The sequence below is a fragment of the Macaca nemestrina genome, chromosome 11, assembly GCF_043159975.1.
Source record: "Macaca nemestrina isolate mMacNem1 chromosome 11, mMacNem.hap1, whole genome shotgun sequence".
Lineage (NCBI taxonomy): Eukaryota > Metazoa > Chordata > Mammalia > Primates > Cercopithecidae > Macaca > Macaca nemestrina.
This window is the reverse complement of record NC_092135.1, coordinates 52,547,038-52,566,688: the sequence shown is the minus strand read 5'-3', so window position 1 is coordinate 52,566,688 and position 19,651 is coordinate 52,547,038. Positions and strand designations below refer to the sequence as shown.

The window sequence follows — 19,651 nt, the reverse complement described above, 5'->3', positions numbered from 1 at the left end:
TATGATCATAGCATTCTCTTGCTTAAAATCCTTCAAGAGCTTTATGGCCTGTAGAATTAGGTCCAAACTGTTATCCAGGGCTAATTCTAGGCCCATCTCCAGTCAGTTCCCCTAGACTTGTTCTACACTCTCATTATACCAAATTATTTATGACGCCCCTAATAAAATGAATCCTAAGTGCCTGCACTTGTCTCTAGCCAGAAGGCTTAGCTCCCTGTACTCGCCTGTTGAGCTTCTGCTTCACTTTCAGGTTTCAGTTCACACCATGTTCTCAGGAGAGACTTCTCAGACCTCCGTTGGAAGAAATCCATTAGGGACCACTCCTCTAAGTCCCTGCTGTAGCCTAATTTATTCATTTCAGTACACAGTGCTACTACTTGATTTCATTCAGTTCCTTTCTCCCTCTGGACTTCGGACTTTCTCCTTAATCAATCTTATACTATCTTGAACCTAAAATAACATGGGTCACCAACAAACACTTATTGATTAATTTCCTGTAAGAAAAAATTCCACAAGAGTAAGCTTATAAGAGGAAGGCAACTCTATTAAAATCAGTTAAAAATAAAAACAAACAGATCAAGTGTGTTTACTAGGTTCTACCACTTTCCAGGATCTATGGCATATAAAATAGCCATAAACAAGGTCCATAACCAATATCAGAAGTTTATAGTTTATTCAGAGATGTAGCAAAACACTTGAGATAAATATAATATAATTATACACATATACATTAGGAAAACATTTTGATAAAAGTATTCAGACTATTAGAAATATGATTTTGTCTAATAATGTGCTAATTATACGAGCAATGTATGCATAAGAAGAGTTGCAAGCAAATGACCGATATTAACTGACAATTTGCAAAATAAAATTCATAGCCAATAGAGAGACACAACAATTTCAATCTCACTATTATTAATAATCAAAGAGAAAAAATTGAAAAAATAAAATAATTATGTCCATTATTAGCAAGGGTATGAGGAAATGGGCACTTGGTAGCAACCCTGAAATATGTATTATGAACCAGCAGATATATGTGGGCCTTTACCCAGAAATTCTACCTGCAGAGAATTTATCTAAAATGGTAAAGTTGGTGACAAGTACATTGAAACTAGGGCCTATAAATGTATTTAACCTTATTAAAAATGAAATGCCTCAAGATCCAAAACTAGGAGATAAATAATAAAAAATTGAGATAGATATATAAACTAGCATACAGTAAAGTCATTAAAACTAATGGTGTAGATCAGTAACTTGACATGAAACAGATTAATAACAGATTAAACAATAAAGCCAGTTATAACATGGCACATGTAGCAGAAGTATAATATATCTGAATATAAACCCTGGAAGGTTACTCACAAATGTGTTGACAGTGCAATAGATAAAATTAAGAGTAAAGTCTTTATATTTTGCATATTTGTACATTTTTTCTATAATAAGAATGCATTTAATAGCACTTGCATAGTAAAAGTTGTGTTTTAATAAGGTATTAAATAAAAACTATGGATTAAAGTTGCCCAGGGAAGATTCAACAAATATGTCACTCTTGTGCTATATGAGAAAAGATAGAAATCCTATCCTAGGCAGTGAAAAATGACATGATCACAAATATGGGAGGCAAGAATGAGCATCAGTGTATGAGCAGTACCATAGGAAGGGCAGCCTAATTTTCTCAATAAGAAATGTGTGTGTTTTGATGGAGCAGTCATTAGGGGCTTTGAGCACAAGTATATCAGGAGAGTAGTGCTGTACACAAATTTACCAGGCAGTAGTGTGCTATCTGTATGCAAACAGAGATCCTCCAGGTACTAAATCCATTTCTGAGACAACTACTGCGATTTAGAAGTACCATGATGTGGGCTTAAAAAGGAACAGTTGAATTGAGAGTTATTACTAACAGGGAGTAGCAGCCAGGTACCCTCCCCGCTTGGAGCATTTGTAATTGCTGATACTTCTACCTGGAAAGTTCTACTCTGAGTTATTAGTGTTTGCTTTGCTCAAAATACTGAGTTTCAGCTCAACTATCACCTGTTTACTCAGCCTTCCCTGACCTCCCTACATTCCCAATCCCTCTTGCCTCGCTGCATTTTTTTCCCAAAGCACTTATCATTTTCTAACATTCTAGATGATGCACTTCATTCTGTTTATTGTCTGTATCCCACATAACGTAAGTATCCATACAGGACAGGGATTTTGTTTTGCAAACTGTGTCTCCTAAAGTCTAGAATTGTTTAGCCTACAATACCTGCTCAATAAGCATTTGCTGGATGGACAAATTAATTAAATATAATAAAAAACAGGAGGCTGGGATAAAATAGCTACCATTAATAGATGAAGATTTTCTGAATGAGGATATAATTTGAGGGTATGTCGATGACTTGGTATTTGAACAAGGTGACTCTGAATTAAAAATACTGACATTCAAGTGGGAGAAAATGGCCTAGAAATTAAATAACAAATAGAAGATCACATCTGGGGGGAAGTTTCATAGTTGGAGATAAAAGAAATGATGGGCTTATGGGCACTTTGTGAATTCACTAAAACGAAGGAAATATCTAGACTAGAAAGGAAAAACTAAAAAATATTTACAGGAGAGAGGAGGAGTAAGAAGAGGCAGGGATGTAGGATACATGGAACAAATGAAAAATATAAAGAGAAAGAAAAAAGAGAGAAAGCAGGGAAAATGTAGTGTGTCTGAATTTCAGAAAGAACCTTAAATGTATAAAGGGACAAATAAATAACAGGGTTTTATTTTTTCCAGTATGAAAGAACTGAAAATATTTCAGAGCAAACAGAAAGGAGTCAATGGGATTTTAGATGTCAGGGATGCTAAGAACTGGAGCTGGAGTCATAGGTGGTGGAAAGCAATGCATAAGAAACATTTGTAGCTATAAAAGACATAGTTTTGGAAAAGAATAGACACTTTTCTCCAGACACCAGGAAAGAGAAAGAGAAGCTAACTATGAGAAAAGAATAGAGATAAAGAAATGTATAAAAATTGAAGTGTCACATTCTTTTTAATAGACTAGGTGGAGAGATGACATGCCAAGGCAGGGATGGGACAGCTGGGACTGGGAATGTAGAAAGAGAGAAAAGGTCTAAAATAGATCCCATGGGGAGCAGGCCTGAGAGTACAGAAAAGACAATTAAAAAGACTGCCAAATAGCAGCAGAAACCAGATTGAAGTTTGAAAGCATGGAGTTCTAATGAGCCAAATCTGCAATGCTTTGTTTGCCGCTAGCAGTGCTCTCTCTCCTGGGAGAAGTTGCAAAGAGAGCAAGAGCGAGAGGTAACCTCTGTTTTGAAATTTGCTAGATGAGCAAAGATGTAAAGCTTAGTAATGAAGAGGCAAAGCTTAAGAGTGAAAATCCAACTCATCTGAAGCAAGGAGGGCAACAAACCTGTGTCTGATCAATGAGGAGCACTTCGAAAAAAGTGGGGAAAGTAACATTTGAGTCCTAGGCTGAAACCTGAAACTTTCAAGGAAATTAGAAAGCTAATTTCTCACTCCCCTCCCCCTACCACTCCTGCTGAGACCACAACAATGGGAATGAGCGAAAACTAAATGAAATGAGAAGATTATTACCACCAGCGCAGTGCTGTGAATGGAGAAATTGGGTAGGGGTGCTAGGGTAGGAGGGTAAAAGAGGGAATACAATTAATACAAAAGTGGTAGCTGTCTAAAATTTTGTGCATTTTTGAGACATCAGAGTGTCTCAGAATGCATTTCCAAGACATTCAGAATGACTAATTTTTAAATTAACTACATGCAACCCACTATGGGTAAAAAGTGGATTTTTTGTTGTTATATACACTTTGAGATTAGTAAATTATTACTCTTTCATATAAATACAGGCTCTGCTTTTTAATGAAATCCTAACACTTCCTATTGGTGCAATAAAACCATCTAGAATGCAGATATGGCCCTTCCTCCTCTCTGACTTCTCACCCCACTCTCCACATGGCTCACTCTGCTACAACCACCTCCACCTTTTTTTTAGTTCCCAGAATAAATCAAGCTCATTCCCAGCTCAGGGCCCTTGCACCAGCTGTTCCACAGCGTCTGCCACGCTCTTCCCCCAGACTGGCCCAGAAGGGCCTTCTGGATAGTCAGGTCTCAGCTTAAGTGTCCCCTCTTCAGACCTTCCCTGACTATTAGCTTAAAGCAGCCTACAGGAACCCTTTATCCCTATCCCATCACCTTGGTTTTGTTGTTTGTTTATTTTTAGACACAGGGTCTCACTGTGTCGCCCAGGCTCAAGCGATCCTTCCACTTCACCTCCTGAGTATGGTTCCCCACTCCCCAGCAGCACAATGTTATCTGATATTTCCCTTATTTATCTGGGTGTGTACTGTGCCACCTCCTTAGAATATAACCCCCCTGAGGAAAGAAATTCTGTCTGTCCAGGTCACCGCTACATCTCTAGCATCTCACACACTTTCAAGCGCACAACACACATTCAATACATACTTATCTAATACATGAGTGACTGAATGATGAAAAGCTGTTTTTTAATGCTAAATATGATAGAAAGTTACATCAACTAACTTCATTCACAAAGTAGTGAAAAGTTTATTCACAAGATAGTAAGAAGTAAAAACAGTATCCTTGTTCCCTGAAACAATCCCATAAGATCATATTTCTCTTGTTCTAGGCAATACATATTATGAGACGGTAAAGTTGATTATGAATGAAAGGATAAAGGAAGAAACATCCTTAAAGATGAACCTAAATAAATCTCAGTAAAATTTTAAATGATCAAATGGACATAAAAATGTCTTTGTTATTTTTACCAGGCTCAGGGAGGTCTGGAAATATACAGAGATTTTATAGAGTTTGAACAGTGTGGGATTTAATTAGTTAGGGCATGCACACAAACAAAATGTCAGATAAATTTTCCACAAAATAAACTCTATAAATTATGAGTAACGTTTTTCTTATTTGTCTTGCTATATTAGATCTAGAAAACAGGCATAATTAAGAGGTTAAGAGGAAGTGGACTTTAAGCTCTTCTCCATAAAAGGCAATCTCTAAATAAGAAATTCAGTCTCCAGCCAAGTTTTCACATTTTCTGTGGAAAGTATTATCTTCCAGCTTATTATTTTTTTAAGGCAGGAGGGAGGAAGTGGTAAAATAACATTTATAATTCTGATAAACAATTTATGTTATAAAACTCTTTATAATCTCATATAGGATATTATGTACTAACCATGATCCTCTGAAAAATAGGTAAAATTTACAAACAACCTGCTTCAGTATTCCCTTAAGATGCCATGTAAAAGCCAAATATCAAAAGAATGAATAAGGATACCACAGACATATCCAAATTGAGAGACATTCCACAAAATGCTTGGCCCAATTTTTCAAGTATATTAAGGTTAAGAAACACAAAATAATGTTGAAGAACTATTTCATCTTTAGACTGTGATTTCATAGAAAAATGCATTCACGCCTAATAAATATATACAGTATTTAGGGAAAAACATAAATGAATGAATGGGTAGCTAGATAGATAAGTAGATAGATAGATCTAATAAAACATGTTTAAGGCTATCAAGTGAAACAAAAATGCATTAATGTCAGTGATGAGAATAGTAATAAGCAATTGGTAAACTATAAGCAGATGTATGAAAGAAAGAACCATATGCCATAAGAAATAAACCAATAAAAATGGCAACATCTGTTTTTAAGCCCTAATACATTACTACTTTAATAAATGAGATGAATCAAAATGGAAATGTAAAGATTTCTTGGACTAAGAGCCTTTATAAATTGGTTATACTTTTTACCAATATATGGTATTTTTAAAAATATTATGATATTCAATTATAAGTTGAAAAAACGGGTGGGAGCTTTAAATCATAAAATAGTATGCAGAAATAAAATTTCATATATAGATTAATACATTAAATCTTTTTTCACTGCCCTTAAAATCGTAATAATAGTGCTTCAGTAACTAATAATAGTGCTTCAGTTTAAAATACTACAAGCAGCTTTGAGGTGGTTATTATATCATCCTCACTTTGAAGAGGAGGAAAAGAAGCTTTAAGAGAGTAGATATGTTGCGCAAATTTCAGATAGGTGTTATGTGACAGACATGCTAAAATTACAATGACTTGCCTCCCCCTGTTCCTTGGACAATACTGACTGTTACGTAATCAAGGATCTTCCACCTTGGTATAAAGCTTGAATTTATCTATAGTATTGCCAGTGCTAATTTCAATATTGCTATAGCTTATACATAATCATTAGCATTATATAATTCAGATGGTACTAGTAGAAAACAATTAAAAGCTAAAATATTTCTTGTCTTCTCAGTACTTGTAGAAAGTGTAGAACTCAAAATACACACACACACACACACACACACATATACATATACATACAATCATATGGATACTACATTATTAATCGCAAACATCCAGTAGGTTCCAGACTAACTAAGAAATGTTTAGGCCCCAAATAATATGCTCGTAACTATTGTTTATTTCCTTTGTCAACTTAACTGTCCTCAGACAATAGCAAATGGTATTGGTATTTGGGGCAGACCAATGTAATATTGCATGCTAAGGAAAAACATATAGCACATAGCTATACAGGAGCAGAAAAAGAATACAAATCTCTTTTTGAAATGAAATTTTGGTCAAGGTTCAGCTGGGGAAATCCGCTGACCCACTTCGAAATAAAATGCTGCTTTAGCACACACAGCATACACAGATACACACACAGGGAATTTTCCACTGAGGTTGCACATAGCGGATATCAAAGCTCTATCAATGACACCCCAAATCACCATCCCCAAGGCCAGAATATGCATGCTGATTTCAGGCTGCTCACTAGTTACCCTACATTTTTTGAGCCTTAAATCTTTAAAGAAAAATCATGATGATAAGAAAGCCAAGTTTGTAATTATAATAGAACATCATAATCATTTACAAGAAGTCAACTCACTTTTTTTTTTACAGTGAGTGTTCCTGAGTTAATATTATGTATGTAACCATCAACACAGTACATTTTAATTTTCAAAACGGTATCAATTTAATGTTACAAATAAATAAAAGGCAAATCATTACTTTCACTATTGTAAACTCTGAGTCATTTCGCCCAATTCATGACAAGTATTGTGCATATCATATAATGTCATTATGGTATAAAGAAACTTTATGGCATATCTGTTTTTACTCACCAGTTGTTTCCACAATGCCTTCTAGGATGACGACAATCTCGAACTGTTCAGTTTGCATGCTTCGCTGGGATAGGTCATAAAAGGGGCTTTTGGCATCGATCACGTGGCAAATTGTGAGGGGGGACACAAGAAAAAGTTGATCTGCCCCTGTACTAAAACCTACATCCAGTTCAAGTTGGTCAAGGGGAAGGAACTCACCCTCAGGTGTCTGCCGAGACTAGACAAGCACACAGAAAAAGAGAAGAAATCACCACTTGTACTGAAAATTTCAAGGCAGCCCAACAGTAATTTACATCATTGCCAACATTCTGCACTATCAATCATCTGCAACAAAATCCAAACAAATCATTATGCAACTATGTTCTAGCAAATGGGCCGAAATCCCACATAGCTCATGGGGAACATACATGCATTATTTATAATACACAACTTGCTATAATTACCATTCCCTAACTCATGAGCTTTGGAGAAATGCCTGGTCCAACAATGGTTGTTAGCACAAACTGTGGAACTGAGTGTGCATGTGCTGCTGCTTGACAGCAATCACTGCAGGATAACTCATTGCATGCCAGATATTTTTTTTTCTCGACAAAGCAAATAAGTAAGTAGGCAATTTTATGGAGTGTGTTAAAGCTGACAAAGATTGACCATCATTTAGAGAGAGATTTATTGATTACTGAAAATCAAAACACAACAATTTATTTTTCAGACTTTCAAAAAGTAACAAACATATAAAATGGAACAGAAGAGTAAAGATGTTCTCATATTAAGCTCTGTTATGTACACAAGAGCTTACATAATAAAAATAAATGGCAGATGTTGTTAGCTAATGGTTTTCAAACTCCTAATAATAAACTGCATTATAAATATTTGCTTCTCTGTCATTCCATGAGTTTTAAAACACAGTGAAAAAACTGCACTAAATTGAACTTTCTTTAATCAAAATGCAATTTCGAAAAGCTATACCGGAGAAACATAATTTAATAAAATGTTTCTAAGGTAGTGACATTCAGTTTCAGTATAAATCACTCTAATTAAGTAAATTGGGTTCATGCTAGGACTCTATGAGAAAATTTAATATGACTATTAAAAATTAGCAAACTATGAGAGTAAAATTACTCATCTTCATTTTCTCTTTGTTTTCCATATCTGTCACATAAAATAATCATGCACAAGCAAACATATGCATTTAATTTATGTAATTATGGGGTGAAATAAAGGCTAGGTAGTTAGGAATTAAATACAGAAAAAATGGGGGGAAGGTGGAGCATGCTGCTGGTCAAATGGGACTTTGATGAATCCAATATATTTTAACAGATTCCATGTAAAACAAATTTAATAACAAAACAATCTATAAGACTGGTCTGCCCAATGAAATTATAGTTTGAAGACAAAATTCTTACTCTCAGAGTTCCAAAAAAAAATGCATTGACTTTTTATGTGGAGTAAGTGAGTCTGAAAACACTGAGAAATGTGGCTTAGCAACATGTCCTTTGTGGCAAAACAGAACGAAGGGTTCCAAATTGGTGGTGCTTTATTATGGCAGCAATGGTTACAAAGAGTTTCAACAGGAGAATTAGTCAACTGGAGAGGCTACTTTGTAGTTAGAAATATTCAGGGATACTATTTGTGTAGACAAAATCCTAATGAAAGGAAGACTATTTTTCTTCTGTAACTTGTGTGTAGCTGAAAAAAGAAGACTATGAAAAAAACGATTACTGACAAACAAATAAAAGAGCCCATTGAAAAATCTGACGCTGCAAAAATTAAGACAGCAGCTCTAGCAACCAATGTTGGAGAAAACTAGGCGTGTCCAAGACATCCTGAAAATGCTCCCAAAAGAGCTTTTTTGAGTCACCTGTTTTTCTAAATCTATTCTCAAATTAGTAAAATATAAATGAGACCAACATCTTTCCAACTACATGGCTGTATAACAAGTATTGATTAATATAACAAAATAAATGCCAAACACAAAACAAAATTAAAGCAGCAAAAACAAAAACCTTGTGTCATTTTTCTCTCACCTACTAAGAAACAGGTGCTATATAAACACAAGGTGGTATTCTGATGTGTATAATTAATTTGGGTCTTTTTGCTGATCATTCTAAGTTCTGCTTTTCCTGAACTACATGGCATTGTTGACAATAATAATTCTTTTAGAAACTAAATCTCCCATTTATTCTAAAGTTAATTTTCCCCAAAGAAGATATATTTTCCCAAGTATTATATATGTACACAAATACTAAAATTTGTCTTCCTTTTTCATACATTTGTTATTTATACCTGTGCCTCATTCTAAAAGGCTTTAGAGTAAGCTATTAAATTTTGTATTCCCTAATCACTTAACAACCCATGGATATAAGTGGCCTAGAAACAGGCAGGCTATCAGGAGGATGACAACTTGGAATAAGAAATACTTTATTTTTACCAAAGTAGTTCACTCAGACATAAGTAATTTTGGCTTAAATATGCATAGATCTGTTCCATTCAGACTTAATATACCTTCTGATTTTAAATATTTGCTCTATACACTCAAAATTACACCTGTACTCAAAATTACCCTATCCCCACCCTCCCACCGCAAATACTTTATATCCTATCCAGGTCTTCCTGGACATATATGACACTTTGGGAAACATGCTTTCAATGTTTATATATTTTTCAGATAAGTGAAATTCTTTACATATGTATTGAATTATTTACATATGTATCCAGTGGATACTATATGATTTAACCTTTCTTAAAATGACAAAGATGCTACACATATTCACAATTTTATTGCCCAGTTCCTTCTTCCTTTATATTAGGTCACCAAATATTTCAACTATTAATACGTTCACTTCCCTGATTTTCTTTCTTCCTTGACTTTGTAGTACACTGAGGAGCTTCTTAATCCCTGAAATTCCATAGACTTTGGCTCAGGTCAAAAGTGAAGGGTGTGGTTATAATGTGGCAGGTGCCTGGAATACTACAGTTGTTTGAAGTCTGAGCTTCTGACTACAGCCAAGTTATCTTAGCAGGATTTACTCACATGCTTTTGATGCTCTCAAAACCTACACATGCTTACCAAATACATTTTCAGAAGCACATACATTCTGCTTTAGGCTTCTAAATAATTCTAAGATTATTTAGGCTTCTAAATAATCTAGGCTGCCCTAATTCTGGTGCAATTCTGGGGATTTGCAGGAGGAGAAAAAAAAAAAAAAAGCCTGTGTCTTAGTTTTATTTTTTTTCATTTTTTATTTATTTATTTATTTATTTATTTATTTATTTATTTATTTTTGAGGTGGAGTCTCACTCTGTCGCCCAGGTTTGAGTGCAGTGGCCGGATCTCAGCTCACTGCAAGCTGCGCCTCCCGGGTTTACGCCATTCTCCTGCCTCAGCCTCCCGAGTAGCTGGGACTACAGGCGCCCGCCAGCTCGCCCGGCTAGTTTTTTGTATTTTTTAAGTAGAGACGGAGTTTCACCGTGTTAGCCAGGATGGTCTCCATCTCCTGACCTTGTGATCTGCCTGTCTCGGCCTCCCAAAGTGCTGGGATTACAGGCTTGAGCCACCACGCCCGGCCTGTGTCTTAGTTTTAAATCTCAACTTGTATAAGAGGAGTGAGAGAGTGTTTGAATGTTTGTTCAAGGAACTGTGATAAACACATGTATATGAAAGTGAAAGAAAAAATAAAGGTGAGTTATGTATGTGTCTTTATAAAATCAATTTTCTTCTGTAACTTGAGTATATAATAAATTGGCACCACTGATATTCCATCAGTTTCATATTATTTAGCGATTAACTACCATATTTCACTCAAAAATATTTGATAATAAGCAGAATATTTTGAGATAAAAACCAATTTAACCTTTCTTCATTGTGTCATATTAAGCATTACAAGAAACCTTCCACTGATAGAGCAATTTGTTGATGATGCAGTTATCTCCTTTAGCTCAATAAACTTTCTAACTCCCAAGGAAACATAGAACCGGGATCATTTTCTAGATACAAATGTATAAATTGATATGGTCTACATCAACAATAATTTAAATTATTTTCAAATTCAAAGTGATTGCTAAAAGTTAAGATTTATGCAGTAAATTATTTAAATTTCTAAAAAGGTTGATTACTAAGTTTAACTTTTAGTTTATAAGAAAATTATTTAGAATCCCAAGAACTGTGGAATAAATAAGGAAGAAAGAAGTTTAAAGAAAGTGAATAAAAATTATTAATTCTTAAAAATTTAGAAGATAATTTGAAAAAACTATGGCTTGAGAATGACTTCCATACAACTTCTCCTTTCAATTTTATAGAATCTTGGGAAGGAAATAAAGGTCCTTCCACCATTTTAGTATATCTTGTTGACTGCATTACAAAAAATTCTGGGAGTTATAAAAGTTGAAGAAATCTAGAGCTTAAAATTTATTTAAATAAATTAATTGTTTAAATTAACTGTCCAAAAAGTTATGTGAACATTAAGCATTTTTCAATAATTCTGTACAATTTTGGTTGTGGCAATAATTTTGAAGTTACTTGTAATATATATATATCATTTAATAATAATATTTCAATTCTTCACATTTTTATTATATGTAAATACCTTATGTGTAGAATTTAAGTGTTGTGCCACATTTTATAGTCATTTATACTAATTTCAAAGAAGCAATTCAAGTCAAAGGCCTTTGAACTTCCTTAGAGCCCCAAAAGAGGCCTACAAGATAATCAACTACAATTCTCACTATAGGTGGAAAAAGAACCAAAAGTCACAGGTGCCTAGAAGGGATCATCATTGTCATGTACTTTGCAGACAAACAGTCTTCATATTACAGAGGGCAACTGTTAAGTGCTTATTCAAAGACAGACAGACACTCACATACATACACATACATGATTCTAGAATACACATTTAGCACTGCCCTGGCACAAGCAGATCCACATTTGGCCCCTCCCTTCTGGTGGATATGTGGCCAAGTGTCCACATTCATTTGTCAAGGCCACATTTCACCAATGCCATTCGTATCTTTGCTCCCTTTCTCTCTCCCATCTCTCTAATGTGTAACTATGTTCTTTCCTACCTTGGAGTGAGGCTTAAGGAATTCTGAATAGCACATTAAATCACTACTGCCCTACACTATAGATTTATCTCTATCATATTCTAAAGTTTGATCCATGCCTCACCACATTTCACAAGTCCTTGCTGGAAAAGGGCCCACAGGGCCAGTGGTCTGGGAAGGCAAGCAAAGGAGGCTAAGACGGAGAAAGCAGGCCATTCTTGCCTACCACCTCCCCACAATTTTATCTGTAATTTCACTTATCCTCTTTATACCTGTAATATGTATTTATGTGTGTGTGTGCGTGTATGTGTGCATGCTGAATATATGCTGCAGTCATAAAAAAAAATTACATGGAATGAGGTCAGAGTAATATCTGGAAACTAACATTGGGAAATGGCCCAAATGCAGGTACCAGGATCAGGGACAAAAGTACCTTGTGACACAAAGCAGTTAGGGCAATGGCTTTGGTGCCCAGACCAAAATTTAAGTAGTCAGGTGGAGGGGAATGCAGACCTAGAATTTTATTGGCATTGTCTACAATTACATTGTACATTTATTTGGACTCCTTAAGCTTGAAATTACATGAATAGTAGGTGGAAAACTATGACCCAATGTCAAGTCCAAAATAAGGATTTTTAATGCTGAGTCAGTTAACCCACAAAAATATGTTCAATTTTATGAAAAGAACATTTCTTATATAATGCAATGTAATTTATCTTATAATAGATTATGTGAGACTTTCATACCATTCAAATGAAAGAGCAGCTTTCTAATTCTTTGAGGGCCTTTGTGGCATTTATTATAACTGAGGACAGGCTTTGTAACCCTACTGCACATTTCCTCCTACTCGCCAAACACCTTCCAATCTATCAAGTGCTTTTTCCTGCTTCTCTTTATCATTTGTTCTTACCTACTGCTGTTTATTTGTGGGTCTTTATGCCCCTAATTTCTGTTCACTTTTTATTCCCTGAGCACAAGCCACCCTTTACTTTTCAGGAATCATATTAAAAATAAAAAACCAAACCAAACAAAATGTATTACTACTATTTCAAAAAGAATAATAATTATATTTTTAGAAGCCAAGTTCTACACTTATTAAAAGAATTAGTATACTTGTGTCAGAGAAAGAAAAACTGGACTAAATAGGAACTGTGCTAATTTTAAGGATAAAATGAATCTACCTGAACAACTCACCAACCAATATGGGACCTAGCTCCTGAGCATTCTGAGGTACTCAGCTTTAGACCTCTTGAGTATTTTTACTAATGGCTTAGATGATATTCAGAAGAACAGGGCTTTTACAAATATAGCTAATCATTTGTGGATTTTATTTTTGGAAAGGGAGGTAAATAATTGTCTCATGATTAAAAATAAAGTTCAAATTGGCCATGGTCAATTGAAGAGTCAGTTATAAAATTAAGATCATACTGAGTCAAAAACATAATCACATTTCATTGCAAGATATAAAATGAAAGCAAACCTATAAATATATGAGAAAACTGCAGGAATCCTGTGATTCAGGAATCGTGGTTAGATTAGCAAAATGTTAGGACATATGAGGAGGATAAAGAGCTTAATGGTTTTTCAGACCACCATATTTTATTTGCATCTGCACTTGATAATAGTCATATGGAGAAACAAGACAATATCCAATTTGGAATATATATATAAATATATACATATATATATATATGTGGAGGATAAAAGAAGGTGAGCACAAAAATAACATAAGTGATGTTAGAAGAGGAAAGGAATGTACTCTATTACCTTTTGACAAGTGAAAGTTAAGGACTGCATAGCTGACCTCTTAGGAAAGAAAGAGGATGCCTATTGGCAATAAATAGAACTACAAGGAAGTAACATTATGCTTCCAGAAAATTAATCCTTATCTTTTTGTTTCAAAATATGAATGCAATCATAGTTTATTTTATGTTTATATAAAAAATGTGTGCTGACTGGATGAATATAACCATATACATGATGGCACTGAGATAATAAATTTGTAATTTATTGAACAGTGTATCAAAGAATAGTAATTAATTTTTGCCCTAACAAGTTGTATGCCTAGGTCTATTAACCATTATTGTTAGATTGGTAGAAAGGAGTAAGTAAGACTTCCAAATCCTTTAAACCCAGCACTAAACTATAGGGTTCAACATTACAACTACTGGTCTCAACTCCTTAATCCAGGCATTTTAATAAAAACTTTCAATTGGATGACATAGTAACTTACCACAGCCATGATACTAGCTAGTCCCTATTTTCTGGGTAAAGCCAAAAAAGAAAAGACAGCTAAAATAAATGGAAAATTCAAGTAAAAATTCAATATGGGGAGGAGAGGAAGAAAGAATATTCATCTTAAAAGAGCTGTCTATAGCTATATTTATAGTTCAATCACAGATTTTAATGAGGAACTTCACACTATAGCCTTTGATTTTTATTTAATCTACTTTCTTTTTTTATGAGTAGAAAAAGGACTGACCCCTCCAGGCATAAAGTTGAAAGATCTATATTTGACTACTGAAAGAAATTTTAGTGTTTGTAAGGCTGGACGACAGGAATAGAGGTGAGATAAAATGTGCTTTCAAATAAGTGAAATGCATAATTAAAAATTAGGCAAAGAAGTTTTACAAAAAAACTTCCATCAAAAGTTAGGCATTTGAAAACTATTATGCATGAGAAATTTCATAACAGAAAGCATTAGAAAGCCATGCCCATGTTCTTATTGTCTCCCCAAGAATCAAAAAGTGCTTTCTAATTATTAAATAGAACTGCTGCATTTATCTAAAGAAGCTTTTATTTAGCAAATAAGAAAACAGCAATAGAAAAATTAGTAAATTAAATTAGGTAATAGGAAAAGCATACATGCACTATAGTTACTAGCATTAAATATTATACTGGATTTTGTTGCCTTAAAAATTCTACACATTCTGCATTAAAGACACATAAAAATTTTGCATTTAAATTGTTAAATAGAAGTTTAAAGGGGGAACTGTGTGTACATTTAATAATAATAATGCATAAAACTGATAGGGACATATTATTACTTCAAGATTTTGGTATAGTTTCTCTTTAAAAATAGAGTTGACTGTTTTAGGTCACTTAATCTCAGTCCCTAAGAGAAAATGAGAACAACTTGTTAAAGGCAAATCTCCCCTCTAATTTTGCTGAATGTTATTATTTCCCCAATAAAACATGACTCCTTTTTAATGAAGTCTGAGGAATAACAAGAGCTACAATAATTCATTTAAATTACCATGGCTACAGGAAATATTAACTTTGAACAAATTACACTAACTGGCTAGTTGAAAAGTTACCCACGGATCAACTCTTTCTCTTTACAAAAAACAGGGGAGAATTTCACCATCATTGTGTTTAGATATAAATTGATGCCACAGGTAAATCGTGTTTACATCTAGCACTGACATCTTCCTAACGAATCAAAAGTAAAAGACTTTGTAAGAATATTATATGTATTATTTTAATTAGATGTTTTTATCACCTTGTGTTAATATAGCACCTTGCTCCAAATTTGTCGACAGTATAAATCTTTCATCTTTTTAATTAGCATACTCTTTATGGTATATGTGGTACATTCCTTAGGCAGAAAAATTATAATCCGTACTCTGCACCAGTGTAGAGACTGGGTGCCTCAGAATCATCGTACCTTTGTATCAAGAAAAGAAACAAAAACTAACATATGGGTTAACTCTTAATTATGACTGGCTTTGCTGAAATAAAATGTCATAAAATCTATAAACATCAATAATATTTTGTCTAGAGAAGACATCTGTAATAAATAACCTTATATGTTTAAAAAACTAGAGAATGACTATAAATAACCTTTAATGTCTAATTTTCAATTTCCATTACATCAATTAATATGGTAAACTACTCTTCAGCAAGTTTCAAAGTGATTCATAAACATGGATTGCTTGAACAGAAACCTTGCCACTATAGTAACAAAGTATTTCTATCTGTCTAGTAGGCCTAACCTAAAGAAACAGGTGCTATATTGTGGTCTATGCAAAGATACAGACATATACAGTTACCATTGTAATAACATATCTACAACACAACTGCTCAGCTTGATCTGACAAACTGCTTGGTTCAAACAGTGGTCAATAACAATACACTAAGTTAAATTTTGTATGCAGTTCATTGAAATTAATTATATATGAATATGATCTACCCAAATTATTTATTCATAGTTACCTTAACGAACACTTACATCAGAACCAGGTTGATAATTTTCCATCATGGTATACAAAATTTAGTTTATTTACTGTATGTAGCACAGTAAATATGTATATGATATGAAGTGACAGGACAAGTGAACTGCTTTAATTTAAACACTTTACTGAGCAACTTGGTCAAGGATAATTATGTTAACATCTTGTAAATGAATAATGAAAATGACACAAGAGCAAAACTTTTTAAAAGCACATTGGATCCCTTTTAACTACAACATTAAGTTGGGGCTGTGTAAAACAGTATGTACTTGTAGAGTGGAAATTGAAATCTCAAAGGCAAAATCTCAAATATTGATCAGATTTTCATTTTATTAATACTAAATTCAGAATCTGGCTTCAGTTCTCTACACAACCTCAGATAAATATTTTTCATTGTATGAACTATTTATTTAAGGCCATCTTTTTCAATTTATGAACATTTGAAAACTACTAAGACAAATCCCCCTAGGGAAAAAAATGAATTGTAAATTACACAGAGACAAACAACTGAGCTTTAAGTCTCCCTTCCCATACTCTAATTGGATGAGTGTTTAAGAAGGACTTCTCTGGTTTGTGGTGGTGCCCTCTAACGACTAGACGGACCTTGCTTTAATAATCACTCCATGTGCAATTTGTTTTAGCATTTACACCGTTGATGGTAGGAAGCAATCTTCTTTAATGGATACTGAAAGCTTCAAGTGAAATCTGTAATTGACAAAGGCTTCATAGAAACAGGCAATTAAGAACAAAATTAACAAGAGGCCCTACAGGAAAAGCACTCAAGCTTTCAAATAATACTTCTCTAAGAAAATATTTGGTAAAAATAAAAATTTAAAAGAACCAAGTGTAGTTTCTTCCACTTTATTATCTGCTTCCTGTATCTGTTAAAAAGATGGCCATAGAGTTAAAGTCATTGGGTCTAGAGGAGTAATCCGCCTCCAATATTATTAGGTGGAAAATAAATAAATAAATAAATAAATAAGAAAAGCCCATCGTGAAAGTTGAGGCAAGTTCAGCACCTAATTCTTCAAAATAACAGCTGTTAGTTGAGTTCTAGTACCTCACATTGAATGAGGTAGTGTGTCGACAACAAATAAAATCGCTCTAGAGAGCGAAACAACAGAGACAGGAAGGGGAACAGGGCACTAATTGCCCTCATGGCTCCAGGAGCCAACACCAGTCCTCAAGTGTTACTAGTCCAGTAAGTGATACAAGCACATCCGAAATGACGAATATAAACAAGAGCACGAGAGTGAGTGGAAAAGGAACAGAACTGTCAACCGCATTCTTTGCCCAGTCCTCCAACCCCCAACCTCACAAAAGGAAGTTTACCTGTGGCGATAGGTAGAACCAGGGGAGGGGGCCCGGGCTGGTTCTCAGACGAGTTACTCCCCGGGTTTGGGGGACGCAGGTCTCCCGGTGGGGAAGGGGCGGGGAGCACTTACTTTGAGCAGCTTGCAGCGGATCTGCGCGGAGACCATGTGGCTGTTGCGCAGGTTGCCCACCCGGAACATAAGCGTGAGTTTTCCGTCCCTCATGGAGATCACCGCGTGCTCGCTGAACATGAGGGTCTCGGCGCGCTTCTTAGGCTGGGACATCTTGATGAACATGCAGCCGATGAGGAAGGCGTCCACGATGGAGCCCAGGATGGACTGGAAGAGGAAGAGGATGATGCCCTCGGGGCACTTGTCTGTGATGTATCGGTAGCCATAGCCGATGGTGGCCTCGGTCTCAATGAAGAAGAGGAAGGCAGAAGGGAAGTTATAGACATTGGCCACGCAAGGCGTGTAGTTACCGACGTGGGCTTTGTTCAGGTCGCCCCGAGTGTAGGCGATCACCCACCACATGGATGCCATGAAGAGCCAGGCCACGGTGTAGGTGAGAATGAAGATGAAGAGGTTCCAGCGCCACTTGAGGTCCACCAGCGTGGTGAAGAGGTCCGAGAGGTAGCGGCTCGTCTCGCTGCCCAGGTTGCCGTGCTGTACATTGCACCGGCCGTTCTTGTCCACGAACCGCTGCCGCTTCTTCTTGGGCACAAGCTGCTGCTGAGGGTCCTGGCCTGGACCCTGGGGCTGCAAGCCCGAGCCGCTGGACGATGTGGTCACTACCTGGTAATCGTCCCCAAATTTCCTTCGGAGTGCAGACATAATACGAAGGGGCGAGCCAGATTCAAACGCAAAGCGAAGGCGCAGGAGCTGGGCGCTGCAAACTAGCACCAATAAAGAGGTGGGGGCGGGGGAGGAAAGGGGGCGAAGCGAGCGCTCCTGGGTGGGGGGCGCACCCGGCAGGTAGCTGCGGTCTCTGCCCCCTGCAGAAGACGCCTCTCCTTCTCCCCTAGGACGGAGGTTTTCTTGCCAAGGTGAGTCTTAAAAAAGTGTTCTCCCGCACTCAAGGCAGGAGGGATGCAAGGACCAGGAACCCAAGCGCAATTGTGCCTCCAAGCTTCCCGAGGCTCCTCTTTTCTTTCTCCACCACCGGCATCCCGGGTCACCTCTTGACTCCCCACGGCCCTCCTGATTATCCTGCAGTACCCCCAAACTGGCTGCTTAAAATAAATGAGTTGACCAGCGAGCCCCAACCCACCCGCCAACTCGCTGGCTGACTAAGAAGCTGCCTTTACCTGCCTGGACCAGACCCTCCCCCCCTCCCCGCCGCTCCCCAATCTCCCGCCCCCTGGGACCGCTCCCCGCACCCCCGGCGCACCTGTCTCCTATCTTTTAGCCAAAATCCCGCCCAAAGGCATGTCTGCCGGGTACTGGTGCAACGCCCCCTACCCGCGCCCTCCGGGCTCAGATTCCCGGGTTCCGGACTCCAGAGACCTGTCCGCCTGGCGTCCCCCGACCGCCGAGTTTCCGCGGGCGCCACCGGGGCCCTCCGGCGGACCCTCAAGGGCCCGCAGGCCGCCCCCGCGCTCAGCTGAGACACGGCAGTGCGCGAAGCCTGGGCACTCACCCAGCGGGAGAGGGCAGGAGGCGGCGCAGCGGGCGGTAGCGGCAGCCTGGCCTCGCACTCTGCGCTCACGGCTGTTTTCCTCGTTCCCACTTTTCCTGGTGTACCACGATGGGCGCCAATGCAGGTCCCCCAAGCTCCGCACCTCCCTGAGGGCACCGCGCTGTCCCTGCCAGAAAGATCCTTGGCGCACACACCACAGAATGACTCGAGCGGGGGCTCGTGGGTTCCTTGGCGCTGTGC

The 19,651-nt window shown here is 36.9% G+C and overlaps 1 protein-coding gene across 3 annotated transcripts in view; it reads right to left on the bottom strand.

Moving 5' to 3' along the window:
• LOC105493235 (potassium inwardly rectifying channel subfamily J member 3) overlaps nt 1-19,095 on the bottom strand; it is a 159,155-nt gene extending 140,060 nt beyond the window's left edge. For 2 of the 3 annotated variants that reach the window (XM_011760757.3, XM_071072793.1), the window contains exons 1-2: nt 17,905-19,095; nt 7,191-7,407 (exon numbers count right to left, since the gene is read on the bottom strand). In XM_011760757.3, the coding sequence (XP_011759059.1) occupies nt 7,191-7,407; nt 17,905-18,606 (919 nt within the window). In that variant the 5' untranslated portion in view covers nt 18,607-19,095. The remainder of the gene's footprint in view (nt 1-7,190; nt 7,408-17,904) is intronic. The other variant, XM_011760758.3, reaches the window with a different exon arrangement.
• Nucleotides 19,096-19,651: the final 556 nt, after the last annotated feature.